Here is a 23,111-nt window from a genome sequence, read left to right on the forward strand (position 1 = left end):
TGTCCTTTGTCAGGGAGGCGGTGGTCCTTGTTGGCGGTCAAGGGGCCCAAGTGCCACTGGCCCAAGAGCAGGACGCGGGGCTCAGGCCCAGAGGGACGTGCTCTAGCTTCCTGAGCAGGCCCGGGAACCCCTGGGCCTGGAGAGCACCCACCAGCCTGGACCAGGCCTCCCCAAGGAGCCACTCCTGAGGGGGGCACGCCCACCACGCCCTTGGGCACCCCCGGCTCCCCCTGGGGTTGTTTTCAGAACCAGCTTTTGCCCGGTCAGGGGCCCAGACTCCAGCCTGTGGAGACTGGCCAGCCGTGAGGAGCGGCTGCCTGGAAAGCTCAAGAGGGCCGGGCGCCGTCCCTGGATCTCAGGGGCGCTGCTGTCACCCGGGTCTGCTGTGTCCCTAGGGGAGAAGATCTCCCTCCTCCTGCCGGGGCCGTGGTATCTCTGCCCTGCCCACCTCTCCTCAGGGACACAGGCCCAGGTCCCGGCGGCCCATGGGGCCCAGGGGCTGGGGAGGGCAGAGCGGACACAGAGCGCATAGAGCGCCGCCTGTCCCTGCTGCTGCCCGAGACGAGGGGTGATCTGGGCACCCTTCTTGGCCTAGACACCCTGGAGTGGCCCTGCCCAGGGGCTACAGCTTTCTTGACCCCCGGCAGCTGGGCTTCTTCCTGTGGAGCTGAGATCTCTCCCCTTCCCGGGACCCTGTCCTGCTGTCCGGGACCCTGGGGTGAGCCTAACCCCGTGCAGGCCTAACAGCTGCCCTCAGGTGTGGGCCTTCAGTCTCACATCTCCCTGCAGCGCACCCACCCTGCTATATCAGAGGCCAAGCTGGACACGGCCCCGGATGGAGGGCAGTGGCATGACGGCCACCTCCGTGTTCCCCCCTTGGGACCCAGCTCAGGCCCACTCTGAGCACTGGGCCAGGCCCATGGTGATGCAGGGTGAGGAAAGTGCCAGGCTCTGTGGGGGGCAGCCCTCGGGGGTTCCTGATCTAACTGGGCTTACAGGACAGAGGGCAGGAAAAACACCGACTGTCACTGGGTCACCCCCTCCCCATCACCTTGAGTCACTACCCTACACCCTCCCACCCCCGACTGTGCTGAACGGAGGTCGTCTGCACACCTGAGGTCCCTATGCATTCTCCCTGGGCCAGCTGGCACCAGCCGGGTGAGGCTGTCCTTGACCCTGAGCTCCCCTCCTTTGAGGACTGCGCTCTCACTGCAGCCAGTGGACCCAGGTGACTGTGCAGAGAGTCCAGGGGTGCTGGTGACCTTTGTCCAGGACACTGAGGGGTAAAGGACAGTGACTTGGCAGGGGCTGATACGGAGGGAGAGGCCCCGTGGGCGAGCCTGTGTGTGTGTGGGGGGAGGGTGTTGGAGGTGGGCCCGGGGAGACCTGGGTGGCCCCCGAGGGCCTTCCTCGGCATCTGGGAGGTGGGTGTGAAATGTGGGGTTAAAGTTGCATTGCCAGTTTTGTGGACCCCGAGGAGGAAAGATGTTGACTGAGCCCTTTGTGTCAAGCTCTGTGCTGGGACTTTACTGCATCTCACTTAAAACGTGTTAAACCCTGATGTCTTGTTATTGTCCCTGTTTTTACTGGGAGAACCAGTGGTTTGCCAAGACCCACAACCAGGGGCCGGTGGAGGGGCCTCTGGGGGATCCCAGGCCCGGCAGCCCCGCCTGAGGGAAGCCATGGTGACTGCTCCTCTGCAGGGAAGAAGGCCGTGCTGGATTCCAGCCCCTTCCTGTCAGAGGCCAACGCGGAGCGCATCGTGCGGACGCTGTGCAAGGTGCGCGGGGCAGCGCTCAAGCTGGGCCAGATGCTGAGCATCCAGGGTGAGTACGGCTGCGCGAGCTGGGGGCGGTGAGGCAGCGTAGGGAGGGGAGCTGGGGGCGAGCGGAGGGGGATGCCGCACTTGGCCCCGATGGGAAGGGATGGGAGGTTTCCTGCCCACGGGCTTCTCTTGCTTGAAGCCTGGCTGTTAACCCACCTGGGATGTTTAAAAACAGCGTCTGAAATAGGAGCCCACGGTTGTTTTTCTGGCTTCTTTCTGAGTGTTTTAACATGTCCAGAGGTCCTGGCGTCTCAAAAGCTGGGGAGAGTCTGGCTGATGCCCCCCGGCGCCCCGCGTGGTGGTCCGAGGGTGCTGTTGGGGGAGCTCACGGGCCTGCGGTGGCGTGACGCCGGGCGTGGGCTGTGTGGCCCCGAGGAAGGAAGGCCAGGGGAGGCGGCAGCGGCTGAGCCGGAGGCTGGCTCATTGCAGCCCCCAGAGCAGAGCTGGGGTTCGGGGGGCCCCTTGGGGCTTCTGATGGTGCCTCCCAGGGAGGAGCACCTGAGGGGCTGGTGTCCTGAGTGGGAGCACAGCCAGTCCCCCCACAAGCAGTCAGATGGACTCACTGAACTGGGCAAGTGCAGGACAGGAATAACCACCCAGGCAGGTGGGCGCGGGCACTGCCTGTGCCGGTGCAGACTCCGGAGCGGCACGCAGCCCTCGGAAGCCCTTCCGAGTGTGAGTATCGCCTCTAGGATGGAGAGCCTCAGAGATGCGGTCAGGGCTCTGCAGGAGCGGCTTCATCGAAGGATTCTTTCTGGTCTCAAATAAACAAACTGAAGTCAGCTGCCGTCCAGCTAGTGAGCTGCATGTTGAAGCTTCTGTGTGCGTTACAGAATATCTCAGAAAGCTATTCAACGACGTGGCAAGTGCTCGTGAGAAACGGCTGCAGGAGGGGAGTCGGCCAGAGTGTCTCCAGGCAGCGTGACTGCAGTCAGGGAAAAACGCATAGGAAAGGGTCAAAACGAAAAAAAAGAACAGTAGTTCTCTTAGGTAGATTATGGGTATTTTAAACATTTAGTACACTTTATTCCCTAAATGTGTTTCTTTTATAATCATAAAAAGCTATGCCTGCTCCTTCTAAGGACTCCACCCGCTCAGGTCCCTGGGTGAGTTCAGAGGCCCTGGTACACGCTGCCCCGCGCACCATCGGCAGGGCCCGGGCTGCACAGACGCACCCAGCGCCCGGGTGGGGAGGGATGCCGTGGGCCGGGCTGCGGGGGTCTTGGATTTGGCTGTCGGCCGAGGTGGGCCAGGAGTGTGCATGGGTCAGCGTCCCTGCGTCCCCTCTGGAGCCTTGGTCCACAGTATCAGGGGTCTGTGTGCCAGTGGGGAAACGCTCCGCAGGAGCAGGGAGAACCCGAGGCTGGGCCTGCTGTGCGGCGTTGGTTCTGTGCCTCATCTTTGAACCTTGGGTTCAGCGTGTGAAGGGCAGAGAGGCACCTCGGCCTCCCCCGGGGAGACCCCGCTGGGCAGGGCTGATCGAGGTGGCCTGTGTGCCCTCCTTCCGAGGGGTCAGCCTTCCGCTTTCTGAATGCTCTGCTGCCTTCCAGACGACGCCTTCATCAACCCCCACCTGGCCAAGATCTTCGAGCGGGTCAGGCAGAGCGCAGACTTCATGCCGCTGAAGCAGATGATGGTGAGGCCGGTGCGGCCCAGGGTTCGGGCGCTGGCAGCCCCGCGGGAGGGGTGGGCGAGGGCCCCTCAGGGTGTCCCCGGCTGTGCTCACGGCCCCTCCCTGGCCTCTCCCTCCAGAAAACTCTCAACAGTGACCTGGGCCCCACCTGGCGGGACAAGCTGGAGTACTTTGAGGAGCGGCCCTTTGCAGCTGCCTCTATCGGGCAGGTGCACCTGGCTCGCATGAAGGGCGGCCGTGAGGTGGCCATGAAGATCCAGGTGGGCACCCGGCGTGTGGGCTCGGTGCCCTCGGGGGCTGCACGGGGCCGAGCCGGGCCCCGTAGTGAGGGGCCTCTGCACCCCACATCCCCAGTGTGTCCCTGTGCCCAGGGCAGGGCCTGTGTCTCTTCCCTTCTGTCTCGGCACCTGGTCAGCAGTGGGTGCCGAGAAGTATTTGCTACGTGAGTGACTGTAGGAGGGAGGACAGTCTCCCAGCACGCTTGGGTTGGGGGGGCAGGGACTGGGACAAGTGACTGTCTGCCTGGGGCCTGAGCCGCAGGGATGGGGATGGGGGAGTGGGAGGGAGCGGTCGGCGGTGGAGAACAGGGTCGCGGCGGGCCCCGGGGGTCACGGCGGGCCCCGGGGGTCACAGCAGCCCTGGTGGGTCTTGGCTCTGCCTCGCCGAGGTGCGGGCTCCGGGAGGGACACAGCTGGGCAGCTGGTGGGTGGCAGGGGGCCCTGCTGTGTCTGTCTGCCTGACTCTCCTCTGTCCCCCGCAGTACCCCGGCGTGGCCCAGAGCATCAGCAGTGACGTCAACAACCTCATGGCCGTGCTGAACATGAGCAACATGCTTCCGGAAGGTCTAAGGCTGCCGCTGGGCAAGGGCAGACCTGTGGGCGGGCTCTGGGGAGCCCCAGCCCCCCTGACGCCCTCCTCCCTGGCCCAGGCCTGTTCCCTGAGCACCTGATCGACGTGCTGAGGCGGGAGCTGGCCCTCGAGTGTGACTACCAGCGAGAGGCCGCCTATGCCCGTAGGTTCAGGTGCGGCTCCGGCCTCGGGCCCTTGCCCGTTGTTCCTGCTGGGGAGACAGAAGGGGCGGCTTCGGGCAGCCTGTCATGGGCTGAAGGCCCCCCCGGCTCTGAGGGGCGATGGCTGGGGTTGGGGCCTGAGGCCGGAGCCGTGTCCTGCCCAGCTCACGGCAGGGCCCTCCTCTGCCTGGCGGGCTCAGCCCCTTGCTGTCCTGTGTGTCGGCCCAGCATGTTGGTTGGGTGGGATCAAGGAGGCCCGGGTGTGACCTCCCACCCACCCCTGCCAGGGAGCTGCTGAAGGACCACCCCTTCTTCTACGTGCCCGAGATTGTGGACGAGCTCTGCAGCCCCCATGTGCTGACCACGGAGCTGGTGTCTGGCTTCCCCCTGGACCAGGCCGAGGGGCTGAGCCAGGAGATCCGGAATGAGGTGGGTCACAGGGTGGGCCTGGAGCCCCGAGGCCCCCGTGTGGGGCAGAGCGGGCAGGAGGGGTGCTGCGTTTCCCCGCCTGGTGGCACGCTTGGCCTCAGACTCAGCTCTGGGCGTGAGGCAGGATGGGGTGGAAGATGGGGAGGGAAATGGGAGTCAGGCTTCCCTGGCTCAGATCCAGGGACCACCGGGCGGCCCGGCGCTGGTGACGAGGACCCACCCGGCCCCCAGATCTGCTACAGCATCCTGGTCCTGTGCCTGAGGGAGCTGTTCGAGTTCCACATCATGCAGACAGACCCCAACTGGTCCAACTTCTTTTATGACCCTCAGCAGCACAAGGTGAGCGCCCAGTGGGGCTCCCACAGGGAGCCTGAGCTCCACTGGAGCAGGGTCCAAGATCTGGGGGTCTCAGCCCCCAGCCGCCCTGTCCCCCCAACCCGTGCTTCATTGGGGCAAACCCTCCCCGGCATCACCCGTTCCCAGGTGGCTCTTCTGGACTTCGGGGCAACTCGGGAATATGACAGATCCTTCACAGACCTCTACATCCAGGTAGGGGTGGAGGCAGGGCTTGGCCTTGGCCCGTGCTCTCCTGAGGCTCAGATGGGTTGCTTGGGACTCGGGGGTGGGCAGGCGGGCGGGCTTCTGTCCTCACGTCCCTGCCTTTCCGCAGCGTTTGGTGCCCGTGGATGAGGCCGCGGCCGCCTCGGGCTCAGGGAAGTAAAGGGGGAAGGTGGGTGGGCCGGCAGCTGGCCTGTGTGGGGAGGGGCAGTGCTGGCTCCCTGGACCCTCAGGAGCTCCCCTCCCCTCTGTGTGCTGCCCACGGTCCTCTCTGCGCCTCCGCCAGATCATCAGGGCTGCTGCTAACCGGGACAGGGAGGCCGTGCTGAAGAAGTCCATAGAGATGAAGTTCCTCACTGGCTACGAGGTCAAGGTGAGCTCCCTGCCACCCTGCCTGCTCTCGAGGGTCTCCACAGGGCCCCTGGCTGAGGGCCTCAGAAGGCTGGGGGCTGGTCACCAAGCTCTCGTTTTACGCCCCACTCCAGCCCATTCGAGATCCCAGTCACTGGCTCGTCGTGTTGGCGCTCGGGGCCTGGATGGGCAGGTGGGATGGCAAAGCGCAGCCGTCACTCGCTCAGGCCTCGCCGGGGAAGGGGTGAGGGGAGCGCTGGAAGTAATCGCAGCAGCCCTGTACACGACGGGGCGACCGTCTGTGTTCCTGGCACCCAGAACCCACTCAGAAAGCAGCACTTCCCCTCCCGACCACAGTGGGGAAGGGTTGCAGACACGCAGGTGGTCTCAGGTCTGCCGCCTGCGAGGAGTGCAGAGGCTCAGGTCAGCTCAGGTCTGTAGACTGTTCTTTTTGGAATGACAGGTGTTTAGTAAAAACTTTGAATTTGAGTGCCCTCAGGCAGGGCCACACCCTGCATTGGCTGCAGACCCTGCCACTTCCTTTCTTCTTACTGGGAGCCCAGTTCACACATTAATGATGTTCTCCTGGCCCCCGTGGGTTTGAATTTACACCCTGGTTACCGTTCTTCAGTCTGGTTGAAACACTCACCTACCTGGCCCACTCCTCGGGGAGCACTCAGTCTAGGCCCCGCGATGGGAGCCCCCGGCTGCTGAGGGCTCTTCGATCTTACCTCCATTCACCTCCCTCCAGGCCATGGAAGATGCCCACTTGGACGCCATCCTTATCCTGGGGGAGGCCTTTGCCTCGGAGGAGCCCTTTGACTTCAGCACCCAGAGCACCACCGAGAAGATCCACAGCCTGATCCCCATCATGCTGAAGCACCGGCTTGTCCCGCCGCCCGAGGAGACCTACTCGCTGCACAGGAAGATGGCGGGCTCCTTCCTCATCTGCTCCAAGCTGAAGGCCCGGTTCTCCTGCAAGGCCATGTTCGAGGAGGCCTACAGCAACTACCGCAGGAGGCAGGCCGAGCAGCAGTAGCCGCGGGCCCGGCCGCTAGGCGGGACCCTCTGTCCTCCTGCCGCTAAAACTAGTAGGAAGCCGGTGGTACCCACGCTCCGTTTAAACTTCACCCGGTGAGAGGGGGCCGCGCTGATGGGGGCCGCTGCTCGGAGCCGTGGCCAGCACTTAGACGCGGTTCTCATCGCTCAGTGGGTGTGGGGTGAGAGGCGCCCGCACGGACATGCACCCCCACTGCTGTCTGGCAGAATCTGCTTATTGTTTATTCATCCCCTGAAATGACTCTCGATAAAAAGACGATTTTATTTCCTTTTCCTTTTTGTAACAGGGCTTTTTGCTCATGGGAATGGTAACCAGAAGATGAGAGTTCTCCCTTTGAATCCCTGCCACCAAAAAAAAAACCCCAAAACAAAACAGAAAAGCCTTTTTTGGATTTTATGGAGTGTGTAATACAAGGTTTGTGTGTGTGTGTGTTTCTAGAATGAGATTTGTGTTTTCTGCCTTTTCCTCTCCGGCTTGGATCTGCACCTGGGAGAAGTGCTGATTTGAGCAGTGCCAACAAGCACTACTTCACCAAGCAAGGCCCACCCACACCTGCTCTCCGGCTGGTTCCTAGAGGCTTTTTGTTGACAAGCAGAGGTTTCCAGAGAACTGCTGCCTCCTGTGGGGAGGGTCAGGAGCCGTAGAAGGGGAGAGAAAGCCGCGTGCTCTCTGGGTGTGTGGGGGCCCTTCTTCCCACTCTGGCACCTGGGCCTTTTGTGGAAGATGACATGCACGTGTCACCTCCTTGGACCCAAGGGGTCGTTTTAGGCTGTTAACCTCCGTACAATTCTTGTAATTGTCTGATTTACTTGTTTCAATTAAAAAAAAAATGTTAGCATTGTGGCATTAATTCTTCTTGTAAAGGATTCTGAGCCAGATGGTGAGGAGCCCGCGGTCAGCGTCACACCCTCTCCCGCCTCCAGACGCTTCTGCAAGGTTTGCCCCTGTTCCCAGTGTGAGGCTCTTGGTGCCTGAACGCGGAAGGCTCAGACCATATTCCTCGTCGGAGAAAGGGTGCGGGGAGGGGACGGCACAGCTGCCAGGTCCCCGCCGCAGCAGCTTCCCAGGGCAGGCCCCACTGCGCAGAGGCGGAGAAGCCACAGCTGCACCAGAGGCTGTATGACGCAGTGCTGGCAACGGCGGGAAACGGTGGACACCAGCCAGCAGGGCGAGGAGGGCCTGGCTTGAGCGGCAGTGACACCCACGTCAGGGATCGGGCGCAGCTGAGGAGCACTTTCCTGGGGCAGCTTCATTCCTCGGTCACGGGGGCGATTTGAACGTTCAGGCGGGGGCCCTTCCAACGGACTGCGGACACCTTGAAAGGTGCGTTAGATGGTGAAGTAACTCGGAGAGATGGCAGTGGTCCCAGATGGGTCCTCAAGAGTTTCGGGTTCTGAAGGGAAAATTCCTTTCTGCGGTTTGGGATTGACGGGAACAGACACGCTGGACTCCGGGACAGGATGCAGAGGCCGAGATGGTCTCCATGACAGCCGCTTGTGGGGCCCTTGAGGTTAAGCCCTGAGCCCAGCACCACGCGCCCATCTGCTGTCGGAGCTTCCACAGCCCTTTTAAAGAAAGACTGGACGTATCCTAGTGACGCGTTAACTCCTGGGACGCTCGAAGTGGGCGTTTTTATAGATGAGGAAACTGAGGCTCCGAGGTTACGGTGAGCTGGCCGGACGTCCGTGCTCACCGTAGTCCAAGCCAAAGGCTAGCAAACTGTGGCCCCTGGGCCAAACCACTGCCAGTTCTTGTAAGTGACGTTTTCTCCGTACCGTCCAAGGTGGCGCTCGTGCCTACGCGAAATGGAACAGGGAGGGGGGGTCTCAGGACAATTATTTAGCTGAAGCCGATTTAAGATTTCCTTTGTTAAGAAAGGCCTTGCCTGCTTCTCCTCAGCTGTGTCATTCTAACTCAAGAGCTGCGGTACAAGTCGTGGGAAGTCTCCGCTGCTTGTCTGCAGGAGGAAGACGGAAGGTCACACGGCTGCCCCGTTTACAGTCAGCGGTGGCACTGGCAGGGAAGTCCGGCTGGGGACGGGCCCTCAGTGCGGTGGGCTCCCTGCTGGCGACTGCATACGGCAGCGCCACCACCCACAAACGAGGGCGCAGCCTGGCCTTGCACACTGAGCCAATACCAGGGACGTTTTGACCAGAAGAGGGGAGTTGAAAACTTCAAGAGAATGGAACACTCACTATGCCACCTGAGCTATGGAAGGAACTAAGAAAGTCCTAGATTAAACCAACCCCATGTCCTTCTAGTGTAACGAGGAAGCTGGATGAGGGGGGGAACTGGCAGAAATTGGGGTCAAACGAGACGAACAGAGTCACCTTTTCTCCATTCCTCAGATTAATCAGGGAAAAGAAGAGAAAATACTCACTTTGAACAGTTCCCTGTTTTATTGCAATACATCAGAGTCTGGTTAATATTAAGTGATACCAACGTAAAATATCGGCGAGGCGTCTTCTGTTACATTTTGACTGTCCCACCTTAAATATTTCTGTGCAAAAGAATCCACACCATTGTTTGGTAGCAGAGAATCTCATAAAGTTCCCTAAGACAATGAGGGGATAAAACCAAACAAAATGAAATGAGTGATAAGAGGCCAAAGCAGTATCTTTTTCCCTTCCATACACACTTATTTGTCAGCATTATATTCTAAACAAAAAAATGATTACACCCAGGCCATGCAAAACTGTACAATAATATTACAATGAGAAAAAAAAAACCTAAAAAATTTATAAAACAAATGGTGTTCCACTATCAAATAAAAAGGCAGGTCATTTTGTTTTCATGAAATTTCAAGGTTGACTTGTTTTCATCAGTTTCCCTCCATAAATGCAATGGTTTCTGTGTGTAACGGTCGTCCCTGGGAAGGGAGAGGAGCGCCGGCCGGAGACCCGCGGAAGCGAGGCCCTCGTATGGAGCAGGACTCTGCAGAGAACACTGGACTTGCATGATGAGGTCATCACAAGGAAAGAGGTTTTAAGATGGGCCCAACAAAATGCCATGTGGCTTGTCTAACGAATGCAGGGACTGGGCCACCGAGAGGTGGGGAGCAAGGCGCCCAGTTACTTCCCTGTTTTGCCCAGCGGACCAGGGCAGTGGCGAAGTCTGGCCGCTGCCGAGAATGCCCCTCTGTCCAGAGAGTGGATGCTGAGCTTTACAAAGCTCTGTGCAGCTGGGAGACTACAGTGTTCGTGGCCAAAGGCCAGCAAACGGCCCTGCTGTACCTGGGGGTTAGGGATGTCCACCCACCCCTACTCTGGCTTTTCTTTAATGATACGTGAGAGTCCATATAAATGCAACTGGTCTTTCACAGAAGCAGATGCGGCCACTGAGTAGCAAAATGACATGATTCTAACCGTATGGAAGGCAGAGAGAGAGGCTGAGAGCCAGCTGGGGAATGACAGATTGTTGCTGTAAACATAACAGGAATTTCAGATTCTTCCCTGAAACCTGGGTACAAGAATTGCTTGGAAAACTCAGCAGATGGGCCCTTTTAAATTGTATTTCATAGCCTTATAACTGTGCTCCCTGGGAAAGGAGATAAATCACTAAGTGTAGGGATGGGTGTGTGTGTGTGTGTGTACACACATAACTAAAGAAGTGAAATCTGCTTTAGCAATCATTTGACAAGGAGGAAGCCTTTTGTTTTTGGCAAAAAGAAATATATATATATATAAGCATATATGTAATTTTATACACCCAAAGCACGAGCAGATTAAAGCAGTCAGAATTCAAGAGTAGACAACAAATTGGCTGAACAAAGATAGCACCAAATACCAACACATCTACCCTGTGCCAGAAATGCCTCTGCACTTATTTTTACTTTCTACTGAGAAGAGACATGAGTTCCTGCTGCCATATACATTCTTTGAATGTCCTGCACAAAAACAAAGGATAACTTCAGACAGCAACACCACATCTGTTCCATGATCTTTCAATGATCCCTTTCGATGACCATTACATTTTCTGTTTCTCTAGAACCCATTCCCCATCTTTCCAAATCATTCTCAAGAAGCTTCTGAAGGTAACTGCTTCATATTTGAGAATGGGGATAAGCCCAGTAGAATGATCATTATCTTTGGAAAATACCTCCCAAACTACTACCCTTGGCAGTGTTTCTCCCCCAAAGTTCTACCACTGGAAGCTAATCATATTTGGGACAGCTCTCTCACTACTGGTAAGACCATTTCAGATTACTGGGGTATAATCCACTGGGTTAATATTACACCTCCCAGTGAGCCCAGCGGCCAAGACAAGCCCTTATCTGCCCTGTTCGGGGGCTGCAGGGTATGACTCATCGTAGTGGAGCCCAGACTTCAGGTATGTTTACATCTTGATCCTAAAAGCATCTTTTAAAAAATAAGCACCTACAGGCAGCAGAAACTTAGTTGTCAAAGCTATAAACTAATGGCTTAGTGTGGTGTCCTGTGAATCTCAGCCTGGTCTGCCTCCTCAGGGGGGAAAAGGGAGGCAGGAAGAGGCGAGGGGAAAGGAAAGCAGCGGGAGGGAGGGTCTGGAGGAGAGCGGGCCACGTGCACTCGGCACCTGGCTGGCCCGGTTCCCTCCTCTCCTGAGAAGTGTCAAACTTAAGGAGCTACCGGAGGAGTCCTGGCAATAGCCAGACTCAAGGTCTGACTCTTGCTTTCTGAATGCACAAAAAGTATTTTTACATGACACTTCTTTTCCAAAAGAAGGTTAGAATCATGCAGTAATTTATGCCCATCCAAAGTAAAACACAATCAAATCTGAGCAAGCACCAAGTTCAAATGTCGAAACTGTTATTATTTTAAAATTCTCGATTGTAACATTTTATAATATAATCCCCAAACAGGATCCTTTCTTCCCTCACTGAACCTCAGTAACCTGCTCCAGAGCGTGGCATCAGTGCAAACAGTACAGCTCCCTGTGGCTCGCGGTGGGCGGCCGGCACGGCTGCTGCTGAGGAGAAAGATGTGAAATTGGGGCCAGGGGTGAAATGACACTGCAAATCAGACAAGCAACTGCAGGAAAATTCTTCCATTTTAGCTGGATTTTAAAGAAGAGAGCAGAAAATCGGTTTCTATTTCTCAGAGAAATTTAGATTAAAAAGTAAGAGAGAGGCAGATTCTCTTTACTTCCATGAAAGATTTTTATTTCTATCTCTTTCTCTACTCATATGCTTAACTGGTGAAATGACTCTGGAGACATAAAGTCCTGGTCCTGCATCTCATTTCCTTGTGGTAATTAAAACAGTGGGAATCCAAACGGAAATGTGACTAACACGGCAATACAGCAACTGAGGGAGGAAAAGCTTAAGCAGTCAGGATGGCCATGCCGGGCTGACTTCCTGCCCGCACCCGGGCTGAGCACATCCACTTCCCCCCGGGTGCGGGAAAGAGTATTTGGTTAAGGCTGGTCAAGTCCTTGCGTTTGAGGTTTTACATTATTTGGTAACTAAACTCCCTTTCCCAGGCTCATCTGAGGAAGCTCACACCCCCCTCAAAACAGACCCCTCCCCGAGAAGCTGGCTCAGCTGGGGGCCAGACGCCTCGCTGCCACTCAGGGAGTGCGGGGACTTGCCAGGGAGAAAAAGCACTTTCACGAACCCTTTTATGGACCTTCAGAAACTACGACATTCCTTGGGTCCTTTCAGGTGGAAGGGATCCAGAAGGTGACAAAACTGCATTTCTACATTCATCAGCAGAAGATACCAAAATATAGTAATAAATGAGAAGTGTGGTTCAAATTCTACTGCTAGAAAAAGAAATGTCTTGGATAGAAGTAAATATGCCTTTTAATGATGCTGCTGAAGAGGCTTCAAATGTTAGAAGTCTGGTTTCCAGGTCACACTCTAAACCGGTGAAACCACAGCCTTGGAACATTCCCTAAAGCTGCCAGGTGACTGCGACCCGCGACCCGCGACCTGCGACCTGCGTGAGGAACGGCCCTTAAGGGGGAATTCTCACTCCTCTCACTCTCCTCCTGTAAACGTCCGCTGGAGGCCTTTCTACCCTTTAATTACTTAGGTGGAAAACAGACAAGAAACACACTGCTTTAAATTAAATGATCTCTGTCTCATATATGCATCCATCTTTTGTTGAATGCAAGATGCTTCTTTTTATTATATACAGTCAGTATTTAACCTCTACATTTGTGTATTTAGTTAAACTCTATTTTGTAGTAAAATATGCATCGTTTTAGTGAACAGGGATTTACTGGCAACGATCAGGTCGACATTCACTGTGGTGCTGAAGGGGCTTGGCGTGCCCGGGGCCCACTGGCAAGCCCCACGTGCTGTCTCAGGGCTACAACGAGACTCTACGGTGAAAACAATGGCTGTCTAATCTTATTCTTATCGCTTACATTTGTGTAATCTGCCTACTTAAGCTACCTTTCAGGAGAGGGGTGAAATATTCTGGAAAGCAATGCTAAGTGTATGAAATGAAATCGGTATTACTCTGAGCTGCTCAATGAAAGTCTGCCTTTACGGCTGTTGCTGTTGGGTCGAGCGGGGCGTGGATGCGAGTCCTAGAGGCAGAATTCCTGAGTCCCCGCCTGCTACTGCTTCCAGGCAGGGGTGGGGGGAGATGACGGTGAGAGCACAGGGTGAGTGAGCGGAGGGGAGCCCAGAGCGGCCGCTGCTCCCGCGTCTGGTCTGAGAGCGGAGGCCGCTCATGGGTCCCAGCTCCCGCGGTCCGTGCTCTCCAGGGAGAGGCTCTTGGTCTTCCGGGGCGACACGGGGCTGGGAGGGCTGCTCAGGTTGGAACTGTTGGAAGCCGTGGAATGCCTCGGAGAATCAGAGTCCTGTGAGGCCCAGAGGAAGACGTCAGGGAGCAGCAGAGGGGCGGGAGGGGCTCAGGCCACCACGGGTCCCCTCCAGCCACCCTGGCCCGTGAACTGACGTGATTTTTCTCCTGTCAGTAGAAAGCCCCTTTTCTGAGTTGATTAAGAGGCACAGAAGATAACAAACGCTCACGGTCCCTTCTGCAGGTCTTTAGAAATGTAGGCCATTTTCACACAAAAGCTATTCGAAGTCTGAACACTTCCAGGGAAACTGCAGTTTGCAACCCAAGTGACTGGCTCCGCACCCCCACTGCAGTGAGTGGCTGATCCCCTGCGGCAGCGGAGGCCAGGCTCGAGGTGGGCCCACCGCCATTTCCACCATTTCCCAAGGCAGCTTTGGGAAATGCACTCGCCTTTTCTCATTCAGGACTTCTCCAAAGCCCTGTCCCCAGACAGAGGTGCTGCCCTCGCGGTACTTACCTCTGCGTCGTAGTCCCTCGCTGGGGCGTCACTTCCTTGGTCCAGGCCTCCCGAGGACAGCGAGCCCTCTGATGGGGAGGGCATGGGCTGCCGCTTTGCACTGTAGCTTCCTCCAGAGTATTCTCTCTTTAATGCGCTGCCATTCTGTGCGGATGACCCTACAGCACATCGTTCAGGTGAAACTTTATACGTGCAGAAGGGGATAATCCTCTAGAAAGTGCACAGACTGCTGAGGTGATGAGCCATCCTTCCCGCTGCCCTGGGGTCATCCTCCCGCTTACAGCCCTTCACTGATGGACAGTGAGTCCAGCTGCGTTACTCTGACACCCAAGCCCACCTCGGAGCCCAGCCGCCAGGCCTGCTGGGTGAGCGGGCAGCACTCACCAGGCCGCTGGCCTCTGCTCTCACCGGCCGTGCGCCCAGGCTGCCCTGCTTGCTAGACGATTCCACAGAGGCAACCCTTCCAGTCTCCACCCACGCGCTACGGCCTTAGTGAGCTTTCTTTCCTACTCCCTGGAGCACCTACAGCACTTCTTATCACCTCTTTCAGAGTATTTGGATCTTATGTTGTAATTATGTGCCTTGCCATTCTTTTAATAGAAGGACGGTCTTTGCCTCTGCAGGGTGCAGGACCGGGTATGCAGCAGGTGCTCAAAACACACGTGCTAAACGATGAAGCAGAATAGAACAGTTCCCAGAAGTGAAGGCCATGCCACCTGACGATGCATAACTGTCACTTAACTTGCAGAGAATTTTCATAAAAACCACAAAGGAACAAAAGAGAAGCGTTTTCATTCCACAGGGCAAAAAGCCTGAGATACAAAAATGAAGTGAGTTGCTTTAAAATCACACTCTATGTTGATCTTAGAGTTGGGGTACATCAAAGGAGGACTGGCACCGTTCAGAGGAAGAAAGAGGAGGGCCAGAAGAATCTTAGAAATATTGGGGTGTTGTGAGTGCCTGTTTACAACTCTTTGCATTCCCTACTAGTCTTTAGTCTTTACTGAAAAATGTTTTAATTTTGCCGAGCTGCAACATTAAGATCACTGGTCAAAAAAGACTGTGAGACTGCGTTGAAGTTTTAGCACAACTACGGGGTATAGACTGTGAAGCCTGCCTGCCAAAGCCCCGTCCTTGGTGATCTCCCCCAGCTTCCTTCTAGTTTCGGTTTGTTTCCTGAGCCCCTCAGCTGTGTCACCATAATTTACTTATTGCAGAGGTTACCAACACTGGTTGTATGCTGCATATTATATTATGGAGCTTTAAAAATACCAGTGCCTGGGCCCCATCCCAGACCAATAATAACAGAATTTCTGACTTAACTTTTAAAAGCCCTTCTGATGATTCTACAACGCATCTCAGGCTGAGAACCACCGACTTAATCTTACTTCCAACACTCCATCCAGTTTCTAAGGCGTCTGTCACCAGACATATACTGATTTTCATTTGTTGATGTGTTTCTTTGGCTATGTACTCTTTACTTTTTTGCTGTGGATCTTATGTCTCCTTCGATTACAGCCTAATTGAAGGCATAAATCACTTTTTATGATTTCTCCTTCAATTCCATGCCTAGTTTAGTGCTCAATTTAACAAAAGCTGTAATGTAAGTTACTATTTTTAAAATTTTGTCGCTCTGAACAAAAAGCCCAAACTGCCAGAGTTCTGCTGCTCTGCTTACTAACCTGTGTGACCTGAAGCAAGTTATTTTATCTAAGTCTCAGTTTTCTTCATTTGTAAATAAGAAAATAAATTCTACCTTATTTAGTACACACTTACTGAGCTCTTTTCCTCCATCCTAATGATCGTTTATAGAATAGAGAACTTAATCCACCTCTGTGATTTACACTTTTTCTTTTCTTTTCTTTTCTTTTTCTTTTTTTTTTTTTTTTTTTTAACTTTGGGAATGTTCCTTTCAGAGAAAAATTACATGCAACCACCCTCATCTTAAAAAATTGAGATGGGCTGTTTTGATTGAACAGCAAAGGGGGACAATCTGAAAACTGTGGTCCCAACTCAGGCAGGGTCTCTTCCAAAGAGTTCTAGATGGTGATTCAGGGGGTTGGGCCCCAGATCTCTTGGGGTGACAGTGTCTAACTCTACATGACCTCTAGGAGAGTCTGCAGGCCCCCCGGTGAGCCTGTCACTGACAGGAGCGGGTAGAGTCACAGTGGAAAGCTCTGTGTTAATCTGACTTCGGTCAGGAAGCCATCGCAAGTCTGGCCCTGGAAGAGCCTGTGCTTCTGGTCCTGGAGGTTGACAACATGGAACCCTATTTCTTCTTGTGTCTCTCTTGGCAGGCTGTCCTTCTGGAAATTCTTTACGTGAGCTGGGCTACTCCTGAAGCTAGCAAGAAGCACTCTAAATAGCAGATGCCCCTTGGAATTCCTGGGCTGGTCTTCCTCTTAACCTCTATACAAACAGCTTGGTACCGAGAACCTCAAGAAGGCCACGCCTGATTATTGCATTAAAGGCCTCGACAGGGATTTGGAGCTGGCTGCAGTCTGTAGCTCGCATATTGTCAACAATGACAGTGGACCCTCACTTCAGCGCTCCTAAGGGGGTGGCCACTCGGCCCTTTAAGTTTCTGTATTACAGGTCCTGTGTCCTTACCTGCAATTCCACAAATCCAAGGCCCTGAAAACCAAAACTTTTTTCGTAAGTTTGATGTAAATTCGTGTGGTGGCAGACTTAATCTGAACTGACTGGAGGCTGATTACAGACTTCACTTAAAAAGAGTACATTTATTTATATATTCATAGTGTGCCTAGTCATAAATTTTGCTGTATAAATATTAATATGTTTGTAGGTGCTGTCTTAGATCTTGCTGGGAGTGTAATATAATAAATAGTAGATTCCCTTCTAAAATATATTTTAAAAAAATCTGAATTCTGAAAACAGGTATCTGGCCCCAAGAGTTTTGGGTAAGGGATTATGAACTTAACTATTAATATTGTGATATTTTCTTTGCATCTCAAGTGTTGATAGCTTCTGGTTAGTTATAGTAAATCTACTATCTTATCGAGCTACCATTAGTAAAAAGATAATTCATAAAATGGTTGCCATTTTTCCAACTGGCTAGATATTTTCATTGTAATCAAGGCTACACACTGCTTAGAGATAACTTTGGGAGATGACAGCAAAAAAATCACAAGATGTGCACTTCAACTTCTGCCTGTCGACTGAAAACTCCTTGAACATGCTCTGTACGTCTGCAGCCAGTCTCTGCAGCAGGCACCTGTCCTCGGTTTGCAGGCCCGGGGCGGGGTCCCTCCCATGGTTCCAGGGCTGGTCTGTGTGATCACCAGCACGCTGCAAAAGCAATGGCATGTCCTTTCTGAGACCGCTGCTCAGTCGCTCTGTCTCAGGTCACTTGCTCTGCGGGAAGCCAGAGGCCATGTCACCAGGACACTCAGGCCCATGCTGGTGAGGAACAGAGGCCTGCCAACAACCATGTGGGTGAGCTGGGAGGTGGCTTCTCTAGTCCCAGTTGAGCTCGGAGTTGATGGCAGCCCTGGCAGACAGCTTGACTGCAGCCTCCTGAGAGGCCCTGAGCCAGGACCGTCCAGGTAAGCTCCCAGACTCCTGACCCACAGAAAACTGTGAGAGATAATAATAGACTTTTGCTCTTTTAAGCTTGTAAATTTGGGGGTAATTTGTTCCACAGCAAGAGAACAAATGGTATTCCAGCACCCTTCACACTTCTGTGTTGCCAGAGCCTAAAACCAAGAGCTGGGCACAAGGCGGGTGCTGCTACCGGCACCCTCAGCATGAACGGTGCGTGAAGGAGGACACTCAGTCTGCACCGGGAGGCCTGACTCGAACGGCTCACGTTCAAGAATACGAGGCAACGAATACGCTTCTGACTGAATGACTCTGAAATGTGAGCTGGAGTTACTACCATCTGTTCTCCTCTGAGCTCAGCTGCAGGGAAGTGAGGGAGGCTTCGTTAGCATTACCCCGGGTCCACCCTGGGCCTGCACGTGCTCGGGCACACTCGCCCCGCTCTCTCTGATCAAAGCCAATACCATGTGACTTCTGAGAAAGTGACAGAAAAGCAGCTGTTGGCCAAGAACAGTCTTGCCCTTGGATAATGGTCCTTGCCTACTTAAAACTCTTCAGAGGTTTCCCACTGTGTTTTTTAAAAAATAAAAAATGTCTTACGTTGGTCCCCAAGTCCCTGCTTGATCTGACCCTTGCCTACCTCTTGAGCTTTACTCTTTGTCACTCCCTGCCCACTACCAGGTAGCCACTGTGCCTCCTTTCAGTTAATCAAACAGGAGTCAATGTGACTTCACCCCCAGGGTGGGCACATGACCTTGCTAATTATTCTAAGTGTGAATTCATCCTCAACAGCTACTGCCTGTTACTCTCTATTACTGTCCCCTGTTTATTTCCTTCGGAGCATTTATCATCACAATTTGTAGTACTGTTTGTCTGTCTCCCACATGGACTGTAACTTCTAAAAGGGTTCTATGACTATTTTCGTAACAGCTGCACTTGTGCCTACTGGGCATTACCCAGCCAGGTCTGAGACACTGGCTGCTACCTTGCTATGCAAATGCTTCCTGCAGCCGGGGCCACTTACCTGCTGACAGGCCACTGCTGGCACTCATGGAGCGACCAGGTTCAGGGCGGGATTTGGTGATAGATGGAATACTGACCGAGCCACTGAATGCTGTCCGACTTTCCTGAGGCCGAGGGTTCTAAAATCAAAAGAGAAAGAAAAATTCTTCATCCAGAGTGAAACTGATCTTCTACAGAGATGTCTATTTTTCACCCTAATTTCAAGAAATACAGTTGTCTTGACCAGAGTGATACAGAACAAGAAACAGATTATATAATCCCTCCCACCCACAAAAGTACTAAAGCCCTAACAGAGGTAACCCTCACCCCAACCAAAGATAAGTACTTATCTTTATACTTACTGAAAAACTTACCAACAGATAACAATTTTGTTCTTGTTGTTGTGAGTGCAGTAAGTGAAAGTTACATGGTTAGAAGTGACAGTGAAATGTAGAATTACATGGACCTCTGCAGATAACTGAAACAAAGCTTTTACTACATATGAGATTTTTATTTTCTTAGGATAATTCAAAAGCTAATAAGCCCATTTAGAAGAAAGTCACTTAAAAGTACATTCTTCTTAAGTATGTCTTCTGTTGTCCTGATACTGAAAGTGCCATTTGCATGTTCCCATCCCAGTCACCAGGCAGCCTTCCTGCCTCACAGACAGAGAGCAGCACCACAAGTCATAAATACGACGCTTGTTAACCATCACTGGGTGAAGTCATTTAACTTGGGAATGTTGGTGTGAGAAGCTGCCCGTCTAATATTGAATAATTTTGGTGTCCAAGGGAGGAAAATGAGCCATAGAGTGCTTTGAAAGTCACACACACCTAGAGAGGTGGTGCACAGGACCAGCTGTCTGAACACGGTCTCCTCGATGGCCCTAACCTTTTCAGACCAGGAGGGGTGTCAGGGCTGGTACCTGAGAGAAGGTTATGGCAACACAACTGATGCAGGGCCAAAGCTAGCAAACACCCACTAACATCTCTTGGAAAACATGCACTAATATATCTTGAAAAACTCCAAATCATACATTTTAAAGAATCACACATACTGAGATTTAGCTGGCTGGGTGGCTCTAAATTCAACTATTGCCATTTTGGTTCATATATCAAATTTGCAAAGTCCATGTAATTCTTACTGTGTTATTTGTTTAAAGCAAACATTTTACCTTTTTTTTCTCTAAGAAAATAAAAAAATTTAAAACAGAAAACAGTGGTAGCATTTCAACAGCCACTCATAGGAGCAACCCTGAGAGATGCCAATGACATGCATACAATGCAGCAGAGTCAAGTTCAAGAGAGATGGGGATATCAGTTTAAACCTTTAAATTTTTGTTTTTGCTATTAACCTTAAGATACCTTTGTGTCGTCCTTTTCTATAAAACAAACCTAGAAAAAATGGCAAAAATTAAGCCTATAAAAATACCAGGGGCTTCCCTGGTGGCGCAGTGGTTGAGAGTCCGCCTGCCGATGCAGGGGACGCGGGTTCGTACCCCAGTCCGGGAAGATCCCACATGCCGCGGAGCGGCTGGGCCCGGGAACCATGGCCGCTGAGCCTGCGCGTCCGGAGCCTGCGCTCCGCAACGGGAGAGGCCACAACAGTGAGAGACCCGCGTACCGCAAAAAAAAAAAAAAAAAAAAAAACCAACAAAAAACCCCCAGCGGTTTAGTAACACTGAATGTTGAGGTAATAAAAGAATGATACACAGAAGATATGTTCTTGGGGGTGGGGGGGAAACACACAAAACCCAAACCCAACAGTTTATCATTCATTCAGCTGAAGTTCAACTTCATTAAGAAGTAATGTGAAACCTAAGCTGATGGTCCTTTTCCTGCACAAATATGCTTAAGATTAGGGTAAAAATTCCACCAATCGTAGTGTTTCTATTTATAGAAGACTAACTTAAGCAACATTTCCACCATCTTTTATATCAAAAATTCTTGACTGATTAGTTTATTACAACTTCCCCTAGAATCCACTCCCTGAAATCTGTAACCAAGCAAATTGAAGCTTAGTTTATCATAAGTAATCTTATCTTGTGAAATAAGACACTTAAATGACATTATACTTTAATGTCAATAACAATGACATTTAAAACATCACAATTTAGAATGCAAACAAAAATACAAAAATAAACTTCTCACCCTACAGGTAGTTTTCTTATTGGAAAATTACTTTACTAAATACACAAATAAAAAATGGATGCTATTTTTTTCTAAGCCAGAGGAAATGCATTTGCATGATACAATCTAAATATTTTATTATCTGCAAAACAAACTTGAGAAAATGCTCCCTTGAAGTCAGTACATATTTCTTGACAGATGTATATGGATATTCAGCTTGAATGGCCACTTGCTCTCCATCCCACTGCAGAGACACTAGTTACAAAGATGCAAGCCTGCAAGGAAGGACTCAGTGGCAGGTACCACGGTCCTTCAGAATGCAGCACACTCTTTTTTTCTCTTGTTGATTTACTTCTCTTATCTTGGATCCTGGCTGGAATTAAAGGTGCATCAGCAACCCAAAGATTAGTAAGACTACCTTCTTTTGGTAATTTTTCCTGTTATTCACTGGTACTATTATACTTTCTAATTTTGAGAACTGTGAGCTTTTCAAGAAGGGGTTTATTGTAGATAAAAGGCCTTTGGACAGGCCCTTCTATAGACTTTAACTTCACTAAATATAAAAAATTTCTCTGAACTGAACTGGTTTTAGGGTAACGAGCAATACAGAATTCAGATATTCTAGATCCTTTTTTGTTTGTTTTTAATAGAATAAAGACTTACTCAGGGGCTATTTCTTATGGTATCTGTAATGAAAAATATCACGATGGGATGATGTTTTATTAAACATAGAAAAACCTCCAATACTGTTTTAGAAATAAAACTGAAATCTTCCCAAATCCTCATCTTTTTCCTCAAAAGAAGAAAAAAGTAGAACTCCAAGACAGAAGAGGAGGAAGAGGAAGAACAGAAGTTTGGCAACAGAGAAACAGGCCAAAGGGAAACGTTCACAGAAGGTACCCCCTTGGAGGTGTTACTTATGAAGCCAGGCAGAGATCCACACATAGTTAGTACAAGTTAACACCTAACTCAGCTGTTCATACCCTCAGAGTCATAAAGCTTGGTGTACCGGGGACAGAGCGTAGAGACGGGGAATATTCAGGGTTTATGGAATCAGGAGAGAGAAATTTTTCAGCAGAATTAACAGTCATGTGATAGATGTGCTCAAAGTTGATCGGAGAGGAGATCAGACCGGAGTGATGATGAGGGGATGGATAAGGGAAACCCGGCTATCAAAAACAACAGAAAGAAGAAAAAGGTAATGAGGTAATGAAAATGGATTCACTGGATATATGTGACATTTCAGACAACATGCATGTAGAAAAAATGAAGTAAGTATCTCACATCAAGAGTTGAATCCATAATGAAATACTTTTAGGCCTTAGAAAGTTAAATTTTGTAATCCTCTTGCCAGTTACCTAAAGAGCTGATTTGCAAAAAATCATTTGCCTCATAAACTTATTCTCTCTTATTACTAACAAGCTGAGTAGAAACTGAACTTTCAGAGATACAAGTAGATTTTCAAAATTTAGTTTAGTATTTTTGTATGTGATAGAATCATGGCAAAAATCTACCAAAAAACATTAGGGGTAGAAAAAGCGAGAAATAATTAAAGAAAAGAACAAGTGAACCTACAACCAGTCTCTCACCAAAAGCGTTACGAAACTGTTCCTTTAGAAACTAAAACCATTTCCTGGTATTTACAGACTTGACATGTGTTTGCTTTTACTGATCTTATCTTCCCATAACAGAAATAGTAACTGTGGAATATACCAATTATTGGTTTACCTTTAAGTAGCCCAAGCATATCTCCACTTAGACACCCAAAGAACACGTTTGTTTTTAACAAGAGAACAACCTTCTCTTCAATGTTCAGGTGTATTTTTAAAAAATGAAATAATGTAATACTAAAGACATAGAAGAAAGTTTTTGAAGACAAGGGCTCTAGTTTTTCATGTTAAAATAACTTGTGAACATTTGGGAACTGTCACTCGGCACCCAGTCACCTTCTCTAATGGGAACTTTCAAAGTTCAGTTTCTGAGAACAACTGTGCTTCAGGAAAGCATCCTACCATCTCTCCATTAGAGACGGGCTGGATGGCTTCCCGGAGACATGCTGACTGATATGAGTTGAGATGAGATTCCTTCGTTAAAAAAAAAAGTCTGGTAACTTAGGGAAGCTTAAAAGAAAGGCTTCTATGTAAGATGTTTTAAATTTAGAGATGTGAGTGAAACCAGTACTTTCTAAGGTTCTTTTCAAAAAGATAAAACTAATGATATAAATGTAACTTTAAGAAGTAAAATTACTTCATAAAGGTCTAAAAGGTCAACGAGCTTGAAATTTTATTTGTTAACAATTTTA

At 51.2% G+C, this 23,111-nt stretch overlaps 2 protein-coding genes across 25 annotated transcripts in view; one reads left to right on the forward strand and one right to left on the reverse strand.

Moving 5' to 3' along the window:
• The window catches only part of COQ8A (coenzyme Q8A), a 52,624-nt gene extending 42,959 nt beyond the window's left edge, over nucleotides 1-9,665 (forward strand). For 2 of the 3 annotated variants that reach the window (XM_067028910.1, XM_059068874.2), the window contains exons 6-15: nucleotides 1,704-1,826; nucleotides 3,376-3,461; nucleotides 3,578-3,718; nucleotides 4,219-4,300; nucleotides 4,387-4,480; nucleotides 4,756-4,897; nucleotides 5,129-5,236; nucleotides 5,381-5,446; nucleotides 5,742-5,828; nucleotides 6,558-7,701. In XM_067028910.1, coding sequence (XP_066885011.1) covers nucleotides 1,704-1,826; nucleotides 3,376-3,461; nucleotides 3,578-3,718; nucleotides 4,219-4,300; nucleotides 4,387-4,480; nucleotides 4,756-4,897; nucleotides 5,129-5,236; nucleotides 5,381-5,446; nucleotides 5,742-5,828; nucleotides 6,558-6,845 — 1,217 coding nt within the window. In that variant the 3' untranslated portion in view covers nucleotides 6,846-7,701. Of the gene's footprint in view, nucleotides 1-1,703; nucleotides 1,827-3,375; nucleotides 3,462-3,577; nucleotides 3,719-4,218; nucleotides 4,301-4,386; nucleotides 4,481-4,755; nucleotides 4,898-5,128; nucleotides 5,237-5,380; nucleotides 5,447-5,741; nucleotides 5,829-6,557; nucleotides 7,702-7,730 lie in introns of those variants that run through there. The other variant, XR_010839638.1, reaches the window with a different exon arrangement.
• CDC42BPA (CDC42 binding protein kinase alpha) overlaps nucleotides 9,247-23,111 on the reverse strand; it is a 313,738-nt gene continuing 299,873 nt past the window's right edge. For 13 of the 22 annotated variants that reach the window (XM_067028865.1, XM_067028824.1, XM_067028853.1 and 10 more), the window contains 4 exons: nucleotides 21,793-21,978; nucleotides 18,703-18,820; nucleotides 14,118-14,275; nucleotides 9,247-13,658 (listed from right to left, as the gene is read on the reverse strand). In XM_067028865.1, the coding sequence (XP_066884966.1) occupies nucleotides 13,527-13,658; nucleotides 14,118-14,275; nucleotides 18,703-18,820; nucleotides 21,793-21,978 (594 nt within the window). In that variant the 3' untranslated portion in view covers nucleotides 9,247-13,526. The remainder of the gene's footprint in view (nucleotides 13,659-14,117; nucleotides 14,276-18,702; nucleotides 18,821-21,792; nucleotides 21,979-23,111) is intronic. The other 9 variants (XM_067028895.1, XM_059068774.2, XM_059068736.2 and 6 more) reach the window with 3 other exon arrangements.

This window comes from Kogia breviceps, chromosome 1 (assembly GCF_026419965.1).
Source record: "Kogia breviceps isolate mKogBre1 chromosome 1, mKogBre1 haplotype 1, whole genome shotgun sequence".
Lineage (NCBI taxonomy): Eukaryota > Metazoa > Chordata > Mammalia > Artiodactyla > Physeteridae > Kogia > Kogia breviceps.